This window comes from Lichenostomus cassidix, chromosome 2 (genome assembly GCF_008360975.1).
Source record: "Lichenostomus cassidix isolate B80296 chromosome 2, HeHo_3.0, whole genome shotgun sequence".
In the NCBI taxonomy this organism is placed as follows: Eukaryota; Metazoa; Chordata; class Aves; order Passeriformes; family Meliphagidae; genus Lichenostomus; species Lichenostomus cassidix.
The window spans coordinates 18,114,210-18,140,397 of record NC_139482.1 but is presented as its reverse complement, the minus strand read 5'-3'; the positions used below and the strand labels follow the sequence as shown (position 1 = coordinate 18,140,397).

Here is a 26,188-nt window from a genome sequence, read left to right as displayed (position 1 = left end):
CATTTTTTTTTTTTTTTTTTGAAGAGCCTGGCAGTTAAAAAGTGGCTCGTGACAGCAATGTTTAGTAGCTTCCAGTTGTGGTGAGAGTAAAGAAGAGAAAAATAAAGCATTAAAGGCAGTTGCCCTGTTGGAACCCAAATAGTTGTTGCAGTCAGATCTCAGAGGCTGATGCAGGTAGAAAATTCCCCCATGGAAGTATGACAGAGGTGTTCGCCCCACTCTGGCCTCTAAAATCATTCAGTTGATCACCTTGTCAAACCAGATGTGTAAACTGAGAACTTTGTTCCTTAGTAGTGTGAAAGAGTGAACGAGTAAACTGAAACTAGAATAATTCTGTAGTCATGAGGTCAGTATCCAAAGCAGGCATAAGTTGGTGAGATAAGGGGAAGAGGGCTGGCATCTGCACAGCTGCCAACACACTGCAGCTGGGCATTATGGTGTCGTGGGAGAGACTGCTTTAGAGACTTCAGCTGCATGGCAGAGGATGGGAGTGTGTGCTGGCACTTAAGGATCAGAGATCAATATTCTCTGAAAACCGCAACCCATGAAGGAATGGAAATTCTTGTGAGCATCTCATTTGGTGTACCACTAGTTGGACATTCTTTCTATGTATCTGAGTTGTTCTTGAACTGAGCTCTCTAAGTCCAGGAGGCACAACCGTTTTCTGTTAGACTTGATTGCTTGAGTTCATCTCAATCTATCAGTGAAGCAAAACAGATGCCTCGTGATTAAAATTAGCAAGGCAACTTCTGTTTGAGTTTCTAAATTTGTTGCAGACAATGAAATTAAAATCAGTCTTTTCTTGGGGGGACTGATTGCCACTGGAAAGAATTTGAATTTTTATTTGTAATACTAGCTTTAGAATACAGCTAATTGGAATGTGCTGGCATGTTCTTATACTTGACATTTAAAATCTAACCAACACTGATAAAAAAAATATAAGTAAAAAATTACAGTGGATAGAAATAAATCTATTTTACAGTTTGTGCTACTGTAAATGATCAGAGCTCTAATACAAGAAAGATGTATTCAGGTATATTATTGTTCACTGAAATTCCTGTCTATACATATATTCTTTTGTGCGTCTGTTAAACATGATCTTAACATGAAGCCCTTTTTCTCCTAACTCAAAAGCTTTCTCGAAGTTGATGAATGCCATACATAATGGTAAGTTATATTAGAATCTTTTTCAGAGGTTCATTTATCACAAAGGGTAGCCTTTTGTGGAAAAGCCTGATTGAAGGTCTGCATATTCTATGGATTGGGTGAAATACAGGTCTGCAGTGCGTCAATTGTTCAGTACTTGAGTGAAAACTTTTGTAGATTGTCTGCAGGAGCCTGATAGGTCAATAGTTCCTCAGTTCTCTTTTTATGATCTTTTTGTATGTGTGAAGTAAAACGATAACAGTTTTATTCCAGTTCTGAGATTCTTTTCTTTAATTTTGTGAATAGTGTTTTCTAGTCCTTCTTCTGTGCTCCATTCATAGGTGTGTTATAGTGGTGTCTACCTCAGGCATTCTCCCACTTCCCTTCCTGACTACTTAAATTACTACAAGTAATGCATGTGAAGGTAGCCTTGTTTTGTCCATTCTTTGTTCTGACAGCCTGATGCTGCTCATTTGTGTCACTGATAACAGAACTATCAGTTTCAGAGGGAGCAATATTGAGTCTTTAATGTGTCTAATGGCTGTTTCCCTTTAGTATTCAGTATTGGCTTTGTACCCCTCTTCTGTATTCACTCATAGCCAGTGGAATTGTAATATATTATTAAATCAGAACTTGGTTTACTTTTTCAAGGCTATTGTTAGTTTGTATGAAACAATCATAGCTATATTCACAGGTTACTGAAAGATTTAAAACCCTCTTATAAGGCTAGTTTTGAAGATTATCAAGTTTATTTCTCAATGTGATATTTAATTGGTGTCAGGTGATCCATTAATAAAATCTGGAATATTTTTATCCATTTGTGCCAGCCAAATAGAAGTTTTCTTACTGCTGTGCATGTGTTAGAAGAGCAGTGCTAAATGCATTGCTAATTGTATTGACTTGGAATTCAGCATATGCAAAAGAATTGAAATGTTTGAAACCTTGCATGGTCAAATTTTTTTCATTTTAAGCTTGCAGTCATTAAGGTTTTATAGAACTTCTGCTTTTTACACTGTCAGAGCTGTGAATTACACCTGTTAGGGAGATGTCTGCAGTGGTAGGTCTCTTAAATAATAAAAATTTTAATATTGCATTATATTTCATAGTCTACATGTGGTGAGAAATACTGAAATTCCTCTAGATTTGCTGTGCTTTAGTAAAATAGGTTTAGCTTTTTTCCTTTTGATATAGGGTTTCCCTCTCACTCTCCCAGGTATACAGTGCTCTGAACCAGCTTTGAGATGAAGGAAAGCAAGCTCACCATTTTTCTGAACAAAAATAAAACATCTGAAGGGTATCTGACAAAGTGTGCTGAATTTGGACTTGGTGAGTTTCTGCTGTTTTATAAGCAGAGCCTTTTTGCTGTTTAATGTTGAAGAGGTGTAGATTCACAAGAGGGTGCAGAATAGAAATCGATGGAACGCCTTTTGTGACTTCTTTTCACGTTGTACTTTTTGGTTTTTTAAACTAATGGCATATATAGTTGGAAGGGCATATATTGCCAGACAACAGTAATGCTTTTTATATAACTTACTGTTGTGGAACAGCATAATGGTAGCTACATGTTTGTTTCAGAATGGTGTCTGGACAGGATTTATCATCTAATTACCCTTTTTTGGGGTGGTGGGGTGGTGGTGGTGATGTTTCATGGTACCTTCCCACCTTTAAATTCGTTACTTTTTTCCCCCCAGTATTGCCTTGCCCTCCTTCTCCCCACTCCAGTATTGCAGGGCTCTTGTTTTGTCAGAAGCTTGTATCTGGGTGAAATCGATGAGGGTAGGTAAAATTTTTGGTAATATGGACAGCAAAAAAAGATCATCTGTGTTTATATAGGATGAAAAGAAAGTATTAAAACTTGAGATAAGTATTTAAATAAAGGAAGATAATTTACTCCAACAGCATATTCAGATTATGAGTCAGGTAATGCTGAAGATTTAAATGTCACTGTCAGTAAGAGTTTTGATGGAATCTGTGTCAGGAGCTTGTTTTTTTGTTGCAGAGTTTTAGCTGGCTGCACATCAGCAACAGAGTACCAAAAAGAAAACCTGTGAGTTTTAGTTTGAGTGGAAACAAATACAAGTTTGGAGCAGAGAGTTTTATTTTTAATAGTTTTGCTATGAAGGTGGTGGGTGAAGCCTGTCAGTTGAAATTTGGTGCTAACAAACTGTGAAGGAGGAAAGATAATAGCTAAAATACTGAACTGGTTTGAAAGGGTCTGGTCCTAAAAAAGAGGACTAGAAAATGGAGTCATGAAAACTGCTCCATTAAGATGCCTGCCTTAATGAAAAAGAGTCAAGACACTTCAAGGCAGACAGTAGCACACTGCAGATTTGCCACTAAGAGACTTGGTATACTCAGTGCTGTGTTTTGCAGTTGTATAGTCCACTTCTTACATTTTTCATGCTTGTTTCAAAACTTTTTTCTAAAAAACCCCAAAACTTGCACTTGAGAGATGTAAAGTTGTCACTTCTATTCACTGTGTGATAACGATGTGCTTTGTCCTTCTCAGCTGAACTCTGGATCTTACAGTCAAACTTTTTTGGCTTGACCTTGCAGTCTTGTCTCTTCTGCTGTGGGTTTACCACTGAAAAGGAGCAAGAGGGATGTATATGCTTGTATACATATACATATACATCATACAAATCTCAACAGTTTTAGTGCACTACTGAAAAAAAAGACAATGGGAGGTGATAACCTGATTATTTTATGTTAGAGATAGCTGTAAATTTTAAAGTTTGCTTGTTGCCTTTCTGTACTTACTTCAGTTCTTGCTGGTTCTGTCTTCTGTCTGTTTTATTTCATACTCCTGTTGCTGTCTTTAGGTCTTTGTTTTTGATTGTTCTGTGTTACGCCGATTTTTGAGTTGCACTGAGGAGAGTCATAATACAGAACAGACATCCATTGTGCCAGTCTCAGTGCTGTGATTTTTAGAAGACAACATGTTTCCAAAGAAACTTCAGTTCTGTAGCCTTGGTCTCTGCATGAATGCAGGCAAAATTCAGTATATATGGTATGATTTTTTTAAGCAAGATAACCTAAACTAAACAGAATCTGTACTGAGCATGAATTAAAATTTTGAATCTAAACACAACTTGGGCAGAGGCTTTTTTGGTGTTGATAAAAAGGCATCTGCCTATATTGAAGCGTGGAGACAGTAGTGCTCAGCTAAACCATCTAAATTGATAAAACGGAAGAACAAGAGAAAAGCAAATTAAAAAGTCGACCTGAAAGAGTTCCGTTATGCACGTTTCAAAGTACTGAGTAATTTCTGTTTGGCTGTCAGATATGAAGGTCTTAAGTCTAACTATCTGACAGTGAGGTTTTAGAATACTGCTCTAAAGCTGTAACTGTTGCTTATGACAGCCATTTGCAGGCTTTCAGAAATTTGGGCAACAGCTGTCCCATCTTGCCACCACACCCCCCTTTGAAGACACCAGCCTCAGATCACTGGAATCCAAAAGAGGGAACTTCTGAGGTAGAAACTCCCATAAATAACTATATTATGTTCGCAGTGAAGAGGAATCTAGTGCTTCCAGTGACCCACCGTTTCAGCACCGAGGTAGATTGCAGTCAGAATAGTTTGAAGCTGTGGCATGTTTTCAGAGATCTTAACCAAACACAGTAAATTTTCTCTGAAATCATTAAGAAATGTAGATCACAAGTCATGCTCCTACTCAAGAATACACATTAAGTGAGCCTAAAACTGCCTTGGTTTTAGTTTGTCTTATTTAAGTAGCTTAGGCTTGTATGTATTGGCTCACTGTTATAAAAGTGAACATCTAAAAAGTTAAGGTCTTTATCAATTGTTCTTCCATATCTGTTTAACTTGTTTTTTTACAAAGACCTTTCTGTGCTGTGACACACTTGAACTACAGGGCTTTTCTGTGGTTATGAGCATATGTGTCTCAGATATGATCATGGAGCTCTTTATCTAAGTATTCTATTCTAGAAGGGTACTTGAAAACTTACTGACTCAATAGTAGAACAAGCATGAAATTCTCGGCATGTCCTTTTATAAAGCTGAATTAATTCTGATATGTAAACAAGCAGTTATAAAGCATTTCAAAGATTATTGTGAGAAACCAGACCATCTGGAGGAAACAAGTGAAAGGAGTTTTGTCCCTGTGTCAGCCATCTTCCACCCCAAAAAAAAACTGCACAGTTTAAGGTATAACTTTGCCATGAGATATGGTATGAAAAGTTACAACTCTTCAGAAAGGGTTGGAAGATACTCATTGGGCAAGGCTGGAAGCATATTTAAGGCTAAAAAATACAAAGACCATTCTTCATAATCAAAGTTTATGCATTATACACTTCTAGAGGCCGGGAGAACATTTGAGAAAAGTATTACTACATGCTTGCCCTTTTTTTGTACTTTTCCTTGTGTAGCTGTTAATTGTTCACTGTTAAATGGATATAGTGAACAAGAAAAACAGTACAATTCTCCCTGTGTTCCTAGTCCAGCATGTCATTCCTCTGTCTCCTTGTGTCACATTCAGACCTTTTCTCTCAGAGAGAAAATTCATCTTGGGTGGGCTATGAAAGATGTGGGTTTGAGCCCTTGTGCAGTGGAGGGCTGCACTGTAAGACCTGTATCAGCTTGGGTAAATTCAAAGTGGGAGCATGACTGCTGGCATGTGTGGTCATCAACAAACATGGAATCAAGCACAAAACAACATTGTTCACTGTAGCAGGTGGGACTAGCTGAACACAGGATTTTGGTAGCACATGGATCAGTTCTGATCCTTCACCCCCACCCTGTTGCTGAATAGATTTCTGCTTGATTATAGATAGCTGTATAGTCAGGGGTTTGAACATAGTGATGGGAAGATAGAAGAGATTAACTGAACATCTTTTGCTGGCTGAGCTGCCAAGGATTTGGGGTTAATTTTGATGGAGTTTGATAGCAGACTACAGGTCTTTGCTGTATATGTAGATTATATGATCATGGATTCACCATGTATGTGTTATATTGCCATGCTGGATTGTGTTCCTCAGTTGTGTCAAGGTTCTTGTCAAGTACATTGGTCTTGGACTGTAAATTCACTCTACAGGGTATTCTCAAAGGGAATAATTGTGGCAGTCTGCCTCTGTCGGTAGGTACGAAACAGGAACTACTGTTTCAAAACAGTTGGAAAACCAGGTTTTAAAAACGTACACTTGTATCTTCCCTCCTCCCCTCCACCCCCAGCAGTGTGTATTCTTTGGGTATTTTGAGTCTGTGGGGTTTTTTAACTTCTGCCTCATCATGGAGAGCACTCAGACTGCCCTTTGTGAAAAGAAACCCTTGACTGTTGATCTGTGAATGGCTGCTGTGCCTCCAGCAAAAAAGGATGCCCAGTCACGGAATGGGAGGGAAATGATAGCTTATTGTCCAGCTGCAGATCAGTAACTTTCATTTCCATGCACTTCCAGAAATGTTACTGCAGAATCTTGTAGAAACCTGTCTTAAAGTGAACCCTACCACTTTCCTCATCACCAGCAGGAAAATAGCTTGATTGTTTGATTCTTAGATTTCAGATTTCTTCATGAAGGAAACAGATTTGCCCTAGGATCCATGCTCATTATCTCATAAATTGAAGTGAAATATTGTTGCTAGCTTGGCAGTTTCAAGTGCAACTTTATTCTCCTTTTAAGACAACTGTCAAAATTAACTTGTTTTTATTTGCTTCTGTTTTGTATTAGATTTACTTTAGTTTATGTTCATATTGCAAAATAAGATAGGGCGGTACTTCTTCCACTGTAAACATTGTACTGGAATGGAACATGTTCTTTCTTGTGTAATGGAACTTAATCAGTTTTTTTCCTACATGTTTAGTTACTAATTAATAGACTGCTTCATGCAAAGACATACTTTCATTTTGTACTGTATAGAAAATTGCCATAGGTTTAGGGGAGACTTTTTGAGATTACCACGTGAAGTGAAGGTACTGAAAATGTGTTTATAGCTTCAGTTTGTGTAAAGAAGTTCTTGTTCTTATAACTCAAATTTTCCTTTTCTTTCTGTGAATTCTACTGTGAGTCCCCTTGAGGCTGTTGTCCCTGCCCCATGCCCATCTGTCCTCTCCCAAGCAGGAAGGTTTTGTAGTTCTGTGCAACTTCTGTGGGCCTGCAAAGTTTACATTTGGAAAATAGTCTCTGACCATATTCTGCTTATTGCTGAAGTTCTGACAAAATGCTAAGATGAGCAACCTATGACATATCTGAGATAACCTCCTCTTTTCACAATTGTAATAGTTTCAAATTACTGACCTACAAAAGAAGATACAGCCTTAGGGAGACCATTTTATGAGCTTCCTAAGGAAGCTAGATGTTGTCTGTCTTGATTTCGGCCCACGATAAGCTTCAAGTCTGTTGTCCAGTATACAGAAAAAACATCTAAAACAGGTATGTTGCTGTAATAGGAATGGATAGTGTGTGACTACAAAAGGAACCACTGCCAGGTTTTTGTCTCTTGCTGAACTAGGCAGTCACCAGCATAAAAAGGGAATGTAAGGGAGCTGGATAATGGAGGGGGCTGTAGTACTAGAAAATAAGAGCTGAGCATTTCGTAGCTAGATACAGAAATTGTGGTAGGAAAGCTTAGTGTATTGATGTCATCTGTGAGATGCAACACTGTGGAAATCCAGAATTTAATCTGTTTTGTTAATTCTTCTGCTCATGGAACTACTTACTTTGGAGATTTTGAATAAAACCTCTAAAATTGTTCTGTGTGTCACCTGGTGTATATTGCTAGTTTTGATTTGAGGATATTTCATTTTTCACTATTCTTGAAGTGCTTTTATTTATTTAAGTGCTGTTACCAATTTTGTCATTGATTGCGCATAAAGAAATCATTTTTTCCCAGTCTGCATCACCTGATGTGTTCCCTGCTCTATAGTACTACCTTTCTGTGCTAAGCAGGCAGTTGTCATCCAGAGATACTTCTTTTTATTTGCAGCTGCCTTTTTGTTAAGGCTTTCACTCCAGCAGTGCAGGCTACATGTGCATTTTATCTGTTAAAACCTGAAGTCAGTGTTCTACAGCTGTGTTAGTGGTGTCACATACAGTCAGATTTTTACCTGTTACATGTCCATTTCCCCCTGGAGCTGAAGAACTGTGTTCTGGTTAAAATGCTGAAGATTCTGTTTGACCATGCTATTTATGCCTCTGGCAAATTGCACAATGCCATTCATTACAAGTAACAGCTGTTTGGCTTTTCAGTAATATGGGAAGGACTTCAAGGTGGTTTGTTTGTTTTAAACATTAATGAAGTTTACAGAGATTTGTTCAGGTTTTTGTTATGACTCCTTCCTGATCCAGAAAGTGATTTATCTCTCCATACTAAGGACAACTTAGTATGTTTGAGGCCTTTCAGATGTGTATTGTCTTGGCTTTCTAATATGATATACACATAGTTTTTATACAGGTATTTTTGCAATGGTGTGAAAATCAAGAGTTTATTTGAATGTTCAGCATACAGTTCTTATTTGAATGCTGCATGGAGTAGTATCTTGGTTGCATGACTAGTTTCAGAAGGTGCATGTACGTTGTGTTAAGTAAGGGATTGCTAAATGGAAATACTTATCCCAAACAGAGTGTGTGGATAGGTCATATTTGTCCTGTATTTTGCAACAGCAACAAATAGTGTTTTTAATCTTACTACAACAACTGGCAACAAGTATTAGCTTACCTCATTCCACTGGCAAACTAGTTTGCTGCTTATCTTTCTTTTGAAATATTTTTTTGCCTGTGATTTCGTAACTATCTGCTTGTATTCCAGAATTTTATTTTTAAGAGGAAGAATAAACCTTTACATTAAAATAGAAGCAGCAGAAGCTCTGCAGTTATTAAATATGTAAGATTTTTAAAAATCAAGAATAAAAACAATCTACAGTAGCTTTAAAATTTTGGACTTGTTTTCCCTTTCTGGCAAAGTATCCTTCATTTTTAGTACTTGTCTCTCACCAAAAATTTTGTTTTCTCCTCTCATTGCTATTGATGTTTTATGAGAGTGATAGTGTTTGTGGTGATGAGCTCTTATGGTTTACTCATAGGTGTTGTGATATTTCATTATTTTTACTCTTAAAATTTATGGTTCCTGAAACCTGATAATTGCATGAGAATCTCATATTTTTCAAGAAGGTTTGTATATTTAATTGTTTTAATGCAGTGAAAAAACAAAGGGTCAAATCCCATCCTTTTTATTAATTTGAAATCATTGATTAAAAGCAAATTGAAAAAATCTTACGAGGACCCGGGTTATATTTCAGTTTTTGTGGTTGTAGTTATGTCACATTTAGGAGTAGACTCAGTAACAAGGCTCTTTGTTAATCATGTTCATTTTGGTGGTGTGTAGGGACAAATTAGAGCAGGATCCATAAAAATGTGTTGTCTAGTTAGAGGATCCAGCTAGAACTAGAAAAAGGTCATAGCGAAGTGAACACTTCAAGGATCTTAACTGCTAATAGCTGTAACTGTAGGTTTTGGGGGTGGTGGCCCAAAAAAAACCCAAAAAACCAAACCAAAACAAGGAGGGGGAGGTCAGTAGAAAAGCAGAGCAGGTATGGAATTGCTCCATGATGAAGAGAGTGAGGAGAAGATAAGCCACTAATGTTGGTTAGGCAGGAAAAAGTGTTGTCGCGATGTGTCTTCAGCTGCTTTTTCGTATCTTCTTTCTCTACTGGGTCTGGCTGATTTTCGCTTCCGTTTTTCTTGACAGTTAATAGAGTCAGGGAATTTAAGATGCATCAGTGTTTGCGTATTATGTGTGGGTTTGGATGATGTTAGTCTCCCTTAACTGCCTGTGCTCAGAGGGATATCTGGGTGGCGAGTGGTGTTTTAACATTGCGTATCTTCTTATTGTCACTGCCTTCTTCAAATCATTATTTGTATGAGTGACAAACTAGCTCCACCCTTTGCCTTCTAACTGGCATTTCAGTTCTGTTGCTTTTTTTGATCTAACCATGTTCATTCTACTTCTGTTTACTCCCTGTGGCACTCTTCCTCTAACTGCAGTTCAGTGCTACCATGCTTGATATTCCTTGGCCAGCTGACAGCTCACTTATCTAATGCACGTGGAGCCTAACGGTTTCATAGACAGGTACTACTTCTTGTCCTGGGCTTCTGGTCAGTAGGGTTTTTTTTCCCAACCTCTATAATGAACTTTACCCTGCATGTAGATGAACAGAAGTAATGGCTTCACAGAGTGGTATGAACTCTTCCTATTTAAATTGCTAACTTACAAGTCTGACTAATGTTAACGTGTTTAATCGTTTATTTGTTGGCTGTTCTAGCAGAAATGTTAGTCAAGCATTCGTATAGATCATGGATGGAATTTTAGTTTGTGAATAAATGAAATACCATCAGTTCTATTGGCAAATCTGAGTACTTTGTCCTCAGACTTGCTGTCAGTATTTTTCTGAAAAAGCACAAGCAATCCTTAGTTGCCAAAATTACAGTTTTGGACAAATGTATGTTGTTTAGTAACATTTACTTTAAAGTTAAAAAGTATTTTTTCCACTTGTAATGGTGAGTGTTCAGTTTATAGCCCAATACTTCATTTTTTACTTAACAGTAATACATTGAAAGAACAAACTGATAGCAGACTCAGTTGAAGGCAGGCATTTTGGCCAAAAATTCTGCCACTGTTAATATTTGAATAGTTTGTAATGCACATAAATATGTGATTTATCACACATGTTTTACAAAAACTTAAAACTGAATCAATCTGTGTTCCCTGAACTGTAGAATGTTAAATGATGAGAGCACTTTTATCAATCAGCATGGTTAGAATTTCTACACAGGAGCTTTCTGCATTACATATTAAGTGATCTTGTTTGTCTTGATTAATTTTCTACTGCATATTTACATGGTTACTAGTAAACAGAGGGAGGGGGAGAGAGAGAGATGCATGTAATTGTTTTTGTAATTTTTTTCAGGTATTTTTAGCAGCAATGATGTAGCAGTATCATTTCCAAATGCAGTATCTGGCTCAGGATCTAGCACTCCCGTTTCCAGTTCTCATTTACCTCAGCAGGCTTCAGGCCACTTGCAGCAAGTGGGAGCTCTATCACCTTCAACTGCGCCTTCTATTACTACTGTTGTTGCTGCAACTCAGGTAAACTATCACAAGAGTTTAAGATAGAAAACCATGTTACTGACCTGCTTATTTCCACTGTTAAAAGAAACGGTAATTTGTTTGGAAAATAGGTGAATAAACATTATATTTGTTGTGAAACATTGTAGTGGCTAGAAGTTCCCCATACTATTCCATAGTCTTTTTTGTAGAGCACACAGGTTTGTTTAAATGTCTGAGGAAGTGCTTAGTAATCATGACTGTATTATGACTAGTAGCATAAATGCTGGTTGAGGTTCATCAGTGTTCTAATCAATCTTTTATCAGAACATAAGGAAGGATTTAAAAAAAGTAAAATATGTAGTTTTCCATGTTTTCTGCAAAAATGATGGTATCAGTTAAAGAGTGGTTTGTTTGGGATATTTAACAAATGGACAACTAAACTGGCCCTGGCAAAGAGATGGCCAAGGCTGACATCTTGGTAACAAATGAATGTTGACATACATGTTATAGTTTTGTATTTGAAAAATCATGCAAATCAAGATCCATAGTTCATGTTTGATGGTGAAGGAATAAGAGAGGCATGGGAGAAGTGCAGAAGGGTGGCATAGTTAAAGTAATGAACCAGAAAAAGTACTCTTAGAATAGTATTTTATATGGCTGTAAATTGGACAAGATTATGAAGGTGAGAGAGTATGAAGTTATAGTTGTAGAAAGTCACTATGATTAGTGTGTAAGTATGAAGGAATACTACACTATACATGATGATTTTATACTTCTTGTTTCTTGTATTTTACGTTTTCTGATGTGAATCTCTCTTACATTGAATGTATCAAGTATATATCTTTTTGTGTGCTTATAAGCAGTGAACTTGTAATTTATCTACAGTGATCTAAGATAGTGGATATAAACATGAAGAATTAAAATCAAGCTTAATGTGTGTGTGTGTGCACAAGCAGGTATGGACAGTGCATGGACAGCAGAAATACTATGTGAAGACCAACACAGATTACATTTCAATATCAAATAGCAAACTTGTTCCTATATGTGGCAGTTCATATTTTTACATCACTCTTCTGGACTGGTTTTCTAAATAAATAAGATGGTTTCACCCAAAATTGAGTGACATCTCTTTTGCACAAATTGACAGAAACTACTTTTAAGAAATTGATTTAAAATTTGGTATTTTAGTAAGTTCTCTATTTCTTTTTTTTCATTTCCAAAAATGATGACACACTCTGACTCACTGGCAACACTTAGATTGAACAGTTGGGACTTACGGGGAGGGGTTGTGTCATAGTTCAGTAGCTGATTAAAAGTTTTAAAAAGTCCCAAATAAGTCAATGCTCAGTTTTCACAGAGGAGAGGTTTGCTATCAGTCTTGGAAAGACTCTGCCTTTTGTACAGCTCAACATATTCATAAATGATCTGGGGAAAGGAGGAGGAGGAGCACACACCAAGTTTGCTGATTATGCTGGGTTATGCAATGAGCCATTATGAAGATCAGCTGTCACAAACTGCTGGAAGACCTCACCAGCCTGTGTTGACAAGGTGGTAAGAGGGCAAATAAAATCGATGTTAAAGGGAAAGGACAGTTTCTATTCAAAACAGATATGGTACATGCCAAAAGAGGTACAAGAAGAGCCATGGCAGTGAACAATGGCAAAGAACATCTTTATAAGGAGTGAGTAAATAGTGAGGGACTTGTGGCCTCAAAAAGAGACACTGAGATGGGATAAGACAAAGCTCTGTAAAATCAATTGACATGGAAAAGTTAAATAAGCAAGAGTTGTGCACCATCACTTCTATTTGTTAACCTCTGTCAGAAGATAAACAGATTGAAAAAGCAACGGGACAAGACCCATACTTATGAGTCAGGAAGAGAAATACCATAGTATTTTTTTTCCTCGTGTTGTCACAAAAAAAAAAGTATACCCTAGGAGATGGACCTTCTTTTAGTGTTTAGCTGAACTAGAGAGCCCTCCATAGGTTAACTGCTTAAAATTCCTGTCCTTCCTTTGTCTTTGTTTCTTGGGAGTTGCCTTGGGGGCTTTTTTTCATCCCCAGAGAAGCAAAGGACTTGTGTATCTTGCCTCACTATCAAACTTGTTTTTAAGTGGTCACAGATTTACTTGTCAGGATCTTATTCACTGGTACTACCATTTAAAGAGTCTTTTGGTCCTGAGATATACAGGGAGATTGAAACTGGGAGTTTCGGTTGACAGCCTTAAAGGTGAATCTCCTGTATTTAAAATAATGAAGTCCTCCACTGCTTTAGTGAGTCTTTTTTCAGAGCATAAGGGTCTGTACTAGTTCGAAGAGATTCAGTCAGGAGAGCCTAGTTTACCATGCAGTTGTTCTCCACTTGAAGCAACCTTTTTTTTTTTTTTCTTTTTTTTTTTTCTCTTCCCCTACCCCCCACCCCCTTCCCATTTAGCATAAATGACTGATTAGGTGTCAAGGGTTAGGGTTTACCTACTTACTTCTGCAAAGTTTCATCAGAGGGCTGTGACTGCTTACTGGGCTCTTGTGGATGTATTCTCAGTGTTTACCCACCTCTTGACCATGGAAGTCTTCAAATAAGTGTGCTAGTATGTTTCCTGTGCGGTGTTCTGATTAAAAGAAAACCATCATCCTAGGTTATAAGCTAAGGTAAGCTTGTATGTCTGTAGCAGGTAAAAAGTAATAGATAAAAAATTAGGTTTTACTTAAACTACTGGTCAAGAGAGCAAATATGACCAAATCTTGTCTGCTCAGTTACTTGGCCATGTTAGCAGATGTGCAATTGGGATAGTGTTAAAGCTTGGAACAGCCTCAAAAACGTGCTGCTAAGGTGCATCCTGTAAGCTTTTAGCTGTTTTCTTAGATCTCTGTTGGGCATTTGTAACTACGATTTTGGGAACAGCATAAATCTGTCAATTTTTGAAGGATTTTTTTGCATGTCTCTTTTTTAAAATAAAGGGTGTCTAAAGAGAAGGGCTTGGGAAAAAATATGTTCCCATAGAATTAGTCTCAGAATTAGCTGACATATTCTGAGTAGAATGGCATGATAGGCATCTCATGCAGAAAATTTTGTTCATAGCATGAAAAAAGTGCAAACAATTTAAAGGAACTGCCCTAATTAGGTAATGCTGTTATTAAATATTGCTATTAAATTAATACTACTCAAAATGACAAAATAACTTATGTTATTTTTAGTAACTTACAGGTCTGTATAAAAGTTCGGTGATTGAAACCCTAAAGTGCTGTTTTTTCCTTCAACAACTAAACAACACTGATTTTAAAGCTTAAAAAAAATCCAGCTTGAAAATCCTGGCTTTTGATTTTTTCATTCTATCGACTAGTATGATAGTTTCCATACTGTGGTTTTTGTTTGTTTCTTTCTTTCTTTCTTTCTAAGACAGAAACGCAGTATGAGCCTTGTTCCAATCCCCTTTTCTGCCTATTCTAATTTGTATGTCAAACTAACAAATCCAGAAGACATTATGAACTTGTGTTCCATGCTGTGGCATAACTAAATTGAAGTCCTGGTATTCTTTAACAGGTGGGAACCAGTGGACTAGTGAAAATGCCACGTGCTGGAAATGCAGATTTTTTTTGCATATTGCTTTTTTTTCTTAATATATGTCTTGGACATAGCCTCAGATAGGTTACACTGCTTAATTAAATAAGGCTTTATTAGTTAACAATGCATTTAACAATTGCAAAAATGTAGTAAAAAAGGGATACAGGAGAGAAGGGTTACAGCCCACACAAATATTTGCCCCTGGTTTTCCATGAATTGGTGCTCTTGACGTGGTTGTGGGTACTGCCTGTTTTGGATGTAACAGCAAATTGCTGTATCCCAAACTTGTATCTTTTCTCTCACCAGTGTGTTTAATTTTCATATGGTTATTGAGAAAATCACTTTCTTGCATTTGGATTTTGAATATTATCTTAACTTTTCTTTTTTAAGCCAGGTCATAAGTTGTACCACTTAAACGTCCTGTGCTCAGTTTTTATCTCAAATATTTCATAGTGCTTCATAATTACAGCAGAAATGTTTGTCAGCCTGTTATGCTGTTCTGTAACAATTTGCTGCACTGCTCTTTCTGATGAGTTATTCTTAGTGATTAACATATGTTCATAAAAAAAGCGGTGACCTGCATGCCTCAGTATCTTCTGGTGTTGTAAAGCAGGATTTGTTTTTATTCATTTAGTACTGTATAATTGAACGTTTGCTGCTTTTGTTGGGATTGAGATTGAAATTGCTTGAGTTGTGTGTTGTTTTTGATGATTTAAATTAGTGAAATTATCCTACCTAGAGCTCTGTGGCCAATTGTTCCTGGAGTCTCTAGGTGTCTGAATGCAGAATCAAGCTGCAGAAGTGGAAGTAAAGGTTTTTTGACTGGCCTTTTTACAGTCATTGATTTTTAAAGCCATTTAATGATTCAGACTGTATTGCTGACAAGAAAAAAATGCATTTCAGTATCTTGTAATCTCATTTCAACAGTGCTTTGAAATGGCATGTAGTAGTTTGCTTAAATACACAGTCTTTTACTCTAAAAATTAGTAGCTCATCAAATTTTTGGGGTTGGTATTATATGATTCAGTAATGTATGATCTTCACATTATGGTAATCTTAGTTTGTTGAGAAATTTTCGGGATTTATTCTTATTTTGAAAATTCAATATCAGATTTTCACTTTCTAGTTGATTTTTTTTTTCATTCTGCTGTGTGGTGGTATCTCTGCTCTTGCTGACTGTAGTAAGCACATCTGTGAGGCACTTTTGAGCAATATTGCACATACTTGTTACTAACCTCTCCCACAGATACAAGATCCAGAAGATTTTCTTACGGTGGGATTTTTGTGCTGCTGCTAGAATCTTCTTTCTTTTCTAAGCATTTTTTGTTCCTCTGCAGCTTCTGTTTTATTTTCTTCCTAAATTCCCAACTCTTACTTTTTGCACTGTGCTTCCTTTGCCACAGGGGCAGATAATGAAGAGGGAATAGGCTGAGAAGTATCTGTAACAGCAGTCCTTGCAGCTTCCACAAAGATAGGGAAACGGAATAGTTGCTGTTTGTTACTCTTTGTGTCCAGGATTTATTTGTGATGGCATGATAGGTCCACTGCAGCCTAGTGTAATGAACTGCTGCCTCCAGGGTGCAGATGTGATAATTGGGAAGGTAGGTGCTGCTGCTCAGTTGCAATTCTGAGTGAAAGAAGTTTGCTTTTTATCACTTCCATTGTCCCTTCTAAAGTTCCTTTGGCTTTACTTCCCTTAGGAGCAGTACAAAAGCAGAATGGTTTTCTTTAGCATTCATATAGAGGTGGTTATCCTCTTTTGTCTGATCCAGCTTCTAGGGGGAGATAAGGCTTATTTTTTTCCAGTAGATTTGGAGTTATTTGTTAACAACAGAGGAATGTGAAAGCTAAGGAATCCTGAGCTCTTTTCGGGTTCTGAATGTAGGGCACATGATGTTTTGGATGCATCTGTCTTGTGGTTTCTGTTTTCTCATTTTCTCAATTAATCTAGTCCCTAATTTTGGATTTCTGTAGTCCCCTGCTCTTTCTCCAAATTACTAGTCTCCACCATTTTTAGCCTCCTGTTTTAGTGTTTTTTTCCCTTGTCATAATTTAAGTCTGCTCATCATTTTGCATGCTGTCAAGGGAACTTTCTTGTTCTTTTTATTTTATATTCTGACACTCATGGGAAAATAAATAAAAAGATGGGAAATAGGAACTCTATTCTTAGTTTTTGTCTCTTTCAACAGAGAAGTTAGGACCAGTTTTGGGAGCAATCTTATTTACCTTCCACAACAGGGATGGAATTATGAGGGAACTTCGTAGTACATCTTAAGCAAGTAAATGTTTCTTTACTGAAAATTCAAATTGAGAGGGGGTTTTGCAAGTCTGCAGGAGGGGGGTTTGGGCATTTTCATGGGACAGTAAAATCCACCTACCTGATTGTTACTGCTTCGAAGTTTACAATTGTATCCTCGAATTATGGATGTCACATTCTTAAATTCATTATGGACAAGGAAGATACTCCTTTGTCCACTTTCATTTTTCCAGTCTAATTTAGAGAAACATATCCTGTTTCCTGCTGGTTTGGTTTTGTTTCTTTTTTAAAAAAATTTAATATTCAGCACAAAGTAAATGAAAGGAAGGAAGGTAGGTTGGTTGGTTTCAGGTTAAGCATATGAAGTTTGCCAGAGCTGGGCAGACTGCAGTGATATCAGCTATCAGTGTTTAATCAACTTTTCTTTGGTGAGTAGAATAAATACACAGAACAAAACGCCAAGCTGCCCTCAGTTCTAGGAGTTTGGGGTGTGACAAATATGACCTGTGTTAGATGGTTGGCTGTTTAAGTGAGTTCCCTGCTCCACTCCCAAAGATGCACATCACAATCATATGTAAGTTAAGTGTAATACTCCTGCAGACACCTTTGGATCAGAACATCTCAGAACTAGAGACGGACATGATCTCAACAAACTTACTAAAGCAATAATCCTTTTTTGCAGCACAAAGGAATTTAGCCTAATTATATTAAACTGCATTAGACATGTAATCAGAGATGATTTCTAGAACTTAAGAAGAACTTCATTCTCTTTTTACATTTTTTTCAGGCCACTTTCTGAAGTCTGTTCCTTGACATAGAAATCATTGAGATACTGAATGCCATAAGAGCTCTTAGGAAGTCCAGAGTGCAGATAGTGTAGATTTCTACTGCATATTTGGTGGGTGCCTTGTGATGGAACCTCTCACCCTCTAGTAATTAGTCACTAAGATACAGCATAGACAGCAATTATGAGAATATGTTAATGTATAGCTAAATTTCTCCAAAATAAGTAAGTTTTGTTAGTTCATTTTTCAAGTTCAGTTTATAGATTGTCATACAGTGTATGTTATTAAGGGGGTGTTGTTTGTTGGGGGTTTTTTTGCTGTTTTGGTTTTGTTTGTATTACCTTTAATATGAGTCATAATTAGAGATACTAATAAAACATGGATATAATCATATTGCATGGTTTAAACAACATGCTTCCAGAAAAAGGAAATTAGATCCTTACTGTAGTACTAGAATTCTCTAATCAATAGAAATGTTGGATACATGAAAACCAATTAACATATTTTCTGTTCCTATCAAAACACCTCTTGATGATAAGGTCTCTTGGAGAGGCTCCTGCCCACTGGGTCAAAGGTAAAAATATCAACATGGATCACAGGCTGTTCAGATGCTGAAATTACTTGGTTCTCCTAATCTTATAACTTAACAAAAAGAAATAAAAGGAAATGTCAGCACATACAGAACAAAACCAAATCATCCTTAACAGAATATGTTGCTCATCTTTGGGACTCAGGGTCACAGGAAATTGCCAGCGCTTCTAGATTTGGGAAATGTACTAAATGCATCCTTCAGTATGTTGTAGACTGAGAGGTTTGATACTGTGGTGTAGGATGTCAGAGCGAAACAGAGACTTTCCTTCCAAACCTACGGAATCATATTTGTTTCACAGCCACTTACGTTTGAATCTTGCAAAATGAAAAATGTGAAAGAACCGTACCGCTAAAAGTTTTTCCATCAAAATTTTCTTGTTTCTCGCTTAAAAGCTGTTTTAATTTCTACTTACTTCTGGGCAAAACAGGTAAAAATCTAATTTTCTTCTCATGCAATCTGAGTATTTTTGGGGTGGGGGTGGAGGCGAGTAGCAAGGAGGAAGAATTTACAGCCAGAGGGAAAATTCCTTCTAACATGTGACTCAACTAGAAGAACAAAGGAATCATAGTTGCAAGTAATCTAGTGTTTAGCCCAATGAAAATCTTGTTTTCCTCTTGCTTCAGAAAGCTTGTCTTCATGTAGACTTGTGCAATATAGAGGTAGTCTGAGAGTCAGTTGCATGGTTTTGCACAGTGCTGCATGCTGAGACAACTGCATCAATGTTTCAGTCTAGCAATAAATGTTTTCTGCCTTCAAGCTGAAGCTTATTTAGCTTGGCTTATCTGGTGCTGCTGTAGCAACCATCAGTCTCCAGGCAACTGAGGCACATTGACCTCTTCGTTGAACTGAGTGTAGCACTACTTCAATTTAGCTGCCTGAGACAATAATAATGGTGTTGAATGTGAAAAGTGTGAAATTTTCTAGTTTGTATGCAATGGAAATAATAAAACTATTTGGATGAAACTGAATGTTTAGGTCTTGTTTGAAAAGGATTTCAAGTATACATGGTGTGTGTTTGATGGAAGCTGCAGAGTTGGTTGCTGAGGCGTGTCCTTATAGGCCTTGTATAAATGTTGAGAATCTTGCAAGCATTTTTGCACAGCAGTAATTCTACTGAAGGTCTTTGTTTCATCACTTCAATACCAAAGACTATTGATGTTTATTTAGACAGTTAAAATGTCAGGGTTTATGAATAAGTAGTGAATTCTTTATTACTCTTTTTGAAATTATAGATGATCTTGAAAGTAGTTACTTTTCTCTTAGATCCATTTTTTTCCGTATTGCAAGTGTATGGCTTTCTTTGGAATACTCATATGAAAAAACCAGATTCCTCTATGGTTATACTGAGTTTGTTTCCTAATAAAGGATTTTTTTCTGCTAGTCAATATGAGAGTGAAATTGAGATTCCTCATATTAAAGTTCTTAAGTAAAACATATATTAAAGTTCTTAAGTAAAACAGATTTTTGGGCAAGACAGTGCTTCCACGTCTGTGTAGAGCACATACAGCTTAAGTACTATGAAGACAGAGGCAGATGGAAATCATAGAGCAACCAACTTGAGGTAAAAGGGTTTTGTGATGAAATGACAGCTCTGTTTTCAGTTGGGTCTGTGGAAGAATCCCAGGGTCTTATCTCTTCAAAGCCTCCTTTAAGAACAACCCAAAGCCCTTAATAAGACAAAACCCTCAAAAAACAAAACGAGCCAAAGAAAAAAATCCTCATAATGAGGTGGCATTCTAATAAGGTTTTGTACAAGTCTCTTTTTTATGTCTGGTATATAAAAAAATATATTTTAATTGGTTAAAATGTTATATAATATCTAGTTAGTTAACATGAAAGAGAAGAGTAGACTGGTAGTACAGTTGAGGTTATAGTGTTTTCACATTATTGGAAGATAGGCCTTCTGTCCATGTGGTTTTTAATGACTTTGTGTGCCCTTGTTGTACACTGGGCAGAGGTATAAATTAGTTTCTGTAGGTGTGCCATTAATTTTTCATTTTGCCTTTCAAATCCTACTGTGTTTCCCAGTTGTATTCATTCATGCCTTTCTTGGAAAATACTTGAGAGGTGCTGTTTGAAGGTTAGATGGGTTTGTTTAATTGAAGGATTTATTTGTATGTTTAATCAAAACAATTGATTCTCAAAGACAGTATTTGATTATTAGTTTGTTCATAAGCTAGAATCTTCATTACAGCTAGAAGTTCGAGGGATTTATTTTTGCGGCAAACAGAAAAAGTACTAGTGATGTGGATATTGTATCCATGGAATGATGTCACAAATGCAGTTTTCGTGATAGATTTAAATTCTGACAATTTGTACACTTGTAATTAATGTTCATTTTCTTTTTGAATGAAAAGTTGCTCTTCTAAAACATAAACCCTTTTTCTGATTTCATTTTAACTTTTCCAACCTCCTAATTATTCTTCTCAGTTAGTTCTTTTATTTCAGCCAGGTAGCGAAAACATTTTTTGTGTAATTGGACCTTGATTATCTGTTTTAAAAAATCCCCAAGCTCTATGGGCTTCAGAGTGCTTGGATGGTAATGTTGGCAGTATGGGAGGGCTATCCTTTCAATCTCAGTGTTGCCTTCATCGAATGACTGAATAAAAAACTGTGGTGGACATTTGGGTTTGATTCACATTGGTGATGTGTGATAGCAGGTGAGGTGAGGTTAGCTGTAAAAATTCACTCTGATTCCAGACATCAATAGTGCTGTAGGCTGTTTTAGTCAAGTGGTCAATACTGTTTGTTTGAAATGTAGTTATGTTCAACTTAAGACAGACAAAACATATATTACAAAGATGTAAATGAAAGTATCAGTTTAGTTAAAATATATTAATGGAACTTATCATGCTGCAGATTAATATTGTTTTGTATTGTGCTGGTTGTTTTGAAAACTCAGATGATAATTTTCAGAAGAAATGTGGAAACAGTATTTTATTAAGGATTTTCTGTGTTGTCTTCTATTCCATCTATATTTCTTGGCATATATGAAAATAAACAGGAATTTAGATTTTTGTTTTTCCATTGGAAACGGGTCTTGATAAGCATTCTAAGATTTCTAAGCAAATTCTGTATTAGTGTTGAAAATTATCAAGGGTTGTGATGCATGAGAAGCTGTTGATGTGGCAGGACTCCTGTTTGTATTGCAGTGAACTCTGCTCTGACCACCCGTCTGGGGGTGTGCTTTGCTATCCCATTGAACAGCTGACAGTTCACAGGAGGAGAGTGATGATGGCTATTGGTGGTTCCCTCACCTCTCCTAAATGCAGTTTAAGGTTGTACCCCAAGTACTGAAACAATAAAAGAAAGCAATAGCATAGTCTTCCCATTGTCTTCAATACCCAAGCAAAGGCCTTAAAAATTCAAGGGATAAAAATAATATTTCTTCACTTCTCCAAGTTAAGCTAGGAAACACAAGGCAAGGTTGCTTCTGCTGCTGTCACTTGATAGGCAACTCTTTTGACCTCTTAAGAAAAGCAAATAATTTATATATATGCACATTATAAATTTTTATCATAATCATGTGTCTAGAATTAATACGTGTTCGTATCTAATCGCATTTAATTTCAATGCAGGTTTTAATTAATTAATACATTATCCAGATAAATGTTGCTTGCCATAGACCAAAATGCATCAGCTTAAGATGTCTTCTAGATGAAGTAAACTGATGCTAACACTTGGTCCTGTGCTTGAATTTCCTTCCATATTTCATGAAGCTAGACGTGCATGGAAAGTCTTTGTAACAACTCAGAAGCGTAGCAGAACAGCTTACAGAAAATTTTGCTTTAAATTTCATCTGCATTGAAATTTTTTATATGCTTGCAGTAGTAGTTGGCCATAAGTAGTTGTTGGTGGGATATCTGATGCTCCTTATTTCTTTTCTTCATATTAGAAGGAGTAAAGAGGAGTTTTGCACTTCATGTCACAGCATTGTGCTGTGATGAAGAACCTGGTATGATTGTTCCTGTGGGCCACACCATTTACCAATGATGTGTTTTTGTTTTAAACAAGAAGTAAAATTAACCTTTGAAATTATTTTTGACAAATAAATATTGGCGGAAATAGGTAATTAGTTGATGTGTCACAAACCACTAAGCATTATGATGATATAACACAAAGCTACAATACAGCAATGACAGTTTTTAAAGCAGAGGAGAAGAAGGGTGTTGATTGGATATAAACTGATTAAGAAGCTGTCTTGGAATTGGTTGTTCTGGCCATCCTTGTTGCCCTATCATGAAAGGAGGAGAGTTCAGAAATGGTTTAACTACAATTAAATCCCTCCCCTTTCTTTATGGAAACTCAACTGTAGGCATTTCAGCATTAGCCTAAACAATGGTTTTGAATATGTTAAGCCCCTAACAATTAGGGAGCAGTTTGGGGCATTGAATAATGTGGAATGATGCAATTGAACCTGACAGCTTCAACAGTCAGCCTACTCATGGGACCCAAAAGTTGTTCACACTTGGTTTCATCTCTCATCACACGCTGAGTATTAAAACCTTACTGGTGTGGAGCTGAGACAGAAATGAGGCCTGTTATCAGAAAATATTTCATAGCATAAAACGTGAAAGGAAAGAGGAAAAGGCTTGTTCAAAGAGTCTCAAATATTTGAGACCCAACCTGATTGCACAAAGCTAAGTTTAGTCTCATTTTTCTCCCCTTTGTTTTTATCTGCTTAAAGAACACGTAACTTTTGAATTGAAGAGACTGCTTTCCCTGGAAATTTGAATTAATGTTCAGATACAAATGCTTTGGAAACTTCACAGTCATACTGTTAAATACCATTCTGGAGTCATGCAAACAAATACAAAACTATTCTAAATATTTCAGAGGCTATTTATATATCAGAGTTAAATGTAGTTAGCTTGCTAGTCTTGTTCTTTAATTAGAAGAATATGCTTGTACTTTCTGTCTTGCTGTAGAGGAAGTGTTTTTAAGCATCAATCAAATATCAATCATTTCTTACTGCACGTGGGCATTCTCTGAATTACAATGCATCGTCCTTCTGTGCTGCTCTGCTGCTTATGGCTTTACTGATTTATTGAACATGCCATCAAGGAAAGCAGTGTGTTGTATACCTCTAGATGGGCTTAAATCCTTCTGCTAAAACATTTTCAGGAGAATTTGCTCCCTTTTCAAAATAAATACCTAGTAGTCTTGGGCTTTTGTTAGTTAATGCATTTTGGTCATGTATTATGTAGAATATTTAAATAAAATCAGTTGAAATAAAGAATAATACAGCTTTAAAAGTTCTGCATTTTAGAACATGTGTCAGTCCTGTGACCTTAATATGTATTGACAGGATGATTGCGCATTTTTAATAAATGCTTGCTACAGCTTGTTTCGGCTGTGAGTGAAACATGAAGCTCCTATTTCACCTTTAAGTAATGTAGCACTCCTCCACCTTCTCTACTTCCCTGTCAGATGAAGTCGTCACATACATAAGAAAGCTTCACAAATCATTATTCTTGTCATTTTACATCACCATTTAAAAAAAGTATTCTGAAGGATTTTTTATTTGCCTTCAACTGACTTGCACAATTTTATTGTGTCTTTTTGCTCTCAGAGTTGCTTAGGCTGTGGGATGGCATTGGAACTTTTACAGCTCCAACTTGTAGGACACCTTTACTATTATTTTAAAGTATAAACAATTGTAAAGTTTAGGGTGAAACCACCACTTGTGAAAAAACTCCAAGTTCTTAGATATTGTTTAAATTCTGCTGAGTCTTTTGATCTGTTATGTCAACCCACTTAGCAAACGTTTAATTCCTTTGATGTCTTTGTAGCAACTCCCTTCAAGATACTTAGGTACTTTCTTACTTTAAGAAACTTCTTAAAGCTATTTGTGCATGTTTCAGTCAAATAAACATGTATTCCCTTTGCTGATTATAGCTACCCTGCCATAATAAATTAATATATATCTGCTATTGCACAGTTTTAAGCAGCATTGCAGTGAATTACATGGGCTGAGAGCTAAGTATAGGAACTTCCATGTAAAATGTGAGCAGTACATACACTTACTAGAATTAAAAGAAATCTTTTAAGGAAATAGTCTGAAACTAAACAGAAATAAGACTTGGTGTTTGGAGTTGAAATAAACCTCCACAAACTGTATTAGTAGAACTCATCATATTAACTTCTATTTTGCTAGTCTGGCGTTTTAGATATGGTTGAATGATAATACTGGTTGAATCTCTTAATACTCCATTCTGTAAGGTTTTATCAGTGAAAGGATTTGACCAAAGTTTGTTTGGTTTTGAGGGGAAAACAGCTGAAGGTTGCTAGGAGCAATAATAGTTGAGTTGGAACCACCTTGTAGGTATTTAGTTAAGGAAAATAGCAGGAGCTGGGCAGTGTTGCTACCTTTGTCAGTCAGTGTCACAGTACTAATATGTATTGTATTTTTGGAAGCTGTTGTACCTTGGGTAGGTGGAAATGCCCACATTACTTTTAAGGCTTAGAAATAATTCAGATTAATTCTGCTAAAGATATGCAATTCTTAAACCCCCCCCCCAAAAAAAAACAACTAGAAGTAATAGCCAGATTTGAAGTGACACTGGGGTTCCATGTCTAGCAATCTTGCACATACCTATAAACTGAAAAGTGAATAAAACCCTGATCATTGTAAGCAATTACTTGTGGCTTTTTCTAACTTTGTGACAGTAGAAGAATGTAAATATCAGGCACAATTTCTCACCAGTATATAGTAAATAAAGCATCATTGAAAACAGTTGTGTGAATTCATAAAAGTCCATTCATCAAGTTTAATATGTTGGCAGAAAGCCAAAAGTTAATGGTAGTGTGTGATTCTTTCCAGAGACATAGTTTATACTCTGTAATATTTTGCTGTAATAACCAGTATGTTTCCCCTGTCTCTTGTGTGCAGTTATGCATGTCAAAATGTCCCACAAATTGAGTTCCTTACTGTTCACCTTTTTTTTTTCTTTTCAAAAAAAGTTTCATTTGTAAAGGCTGTTTACATTTTCTTAGAAGATTAATTTTAAAACCAGTGATCACACAGGTTTGTGTATCTTTGATTCCACCCCCACCCCACCCCCCTTGCAATCTTCTCTTTGTTCTGAAATAATTTTTTTATCAGGTAGGAAAATTCCTTTTAAATGAGCAGCCATGCCTTTATTCCTTTGATTGCCCATCTCTGCAACTTAGCATTTGACACAAATCTTTTTTCTTCGAAAGGGAAAAAGCATAAGCAGCCAAGGAAGAAGGTATTTTTATTACGTTGGATTATGCAAGATTTTGGCCAGCCTCCTTAGCTTCATCTGTTTAAGGGTTCATTTTCGCTTGTTTGGCACAAGTCCCAGCAGAGACCTTCAGAATTGTGGTTAGCAACATGAATGAACACAAACTTTGGGAGCTCTTCAATAAGTAGAGCTGGCCAACTGCCAAAAATACAGTTCCTTATATGGGGTCAGGGCAAAGCTGTGGTTCCCGGAGCCCCCTATTGTATAGAAAACATACTTGTAATGGCTGTTTGCGTTCTTTAAAATAAAAACAAAACAAAACAAAAAAACACCAGGCTTCCAAGTCTATCAAAATAGGAAGTAACAAAATACTGTGCACGTTTTACTAATGACGGAGTCGAGCAAAGGAAATATGGCTCTGTGTAGTTAAACTATAGAGCTGAAAGTTGGACCTTTTGACCTCCACAGCCGGCTTGTGATGTAAGGAACCCAAGCATTTGTGAGACATCTGTTGTCTACCTGCCCTTATTTTGTAAATGGTTTAATAAGATTAAATAATTAGTCGGATAACCACATGG

At 36.6% G+C, this 26,188-nt stretch overlaps 1 protein-coding gene across 10 annotated transcripts in view; it reads left to right on the top strand.

Moving 5' to 3' along the window:
• The window catches only part of MLLT10 (MLLT10 histone lysine methyltransferase DOT1L cofactor), a 126,779-nt gene that overhangs the window by 80,917 nt on the left and 19,674 nt on the right, over positions 1 to 26,188 (top strand). For all 10 annotated transcript variants that reach the window (XM_085050551.1, XM_085050550.1, XM_085050553.1 and 7 more), the window contains one exon: positions 11,067 to 11,245. In XM_085050551.1, coding sequence (XP_084906677.1) covers positions 11,067 to 11,245 — 179 coding nt within the window. The remainder of the gene's footprint in view (positions 1 to 11,066; positions 11,246 to 26,188) is intronic.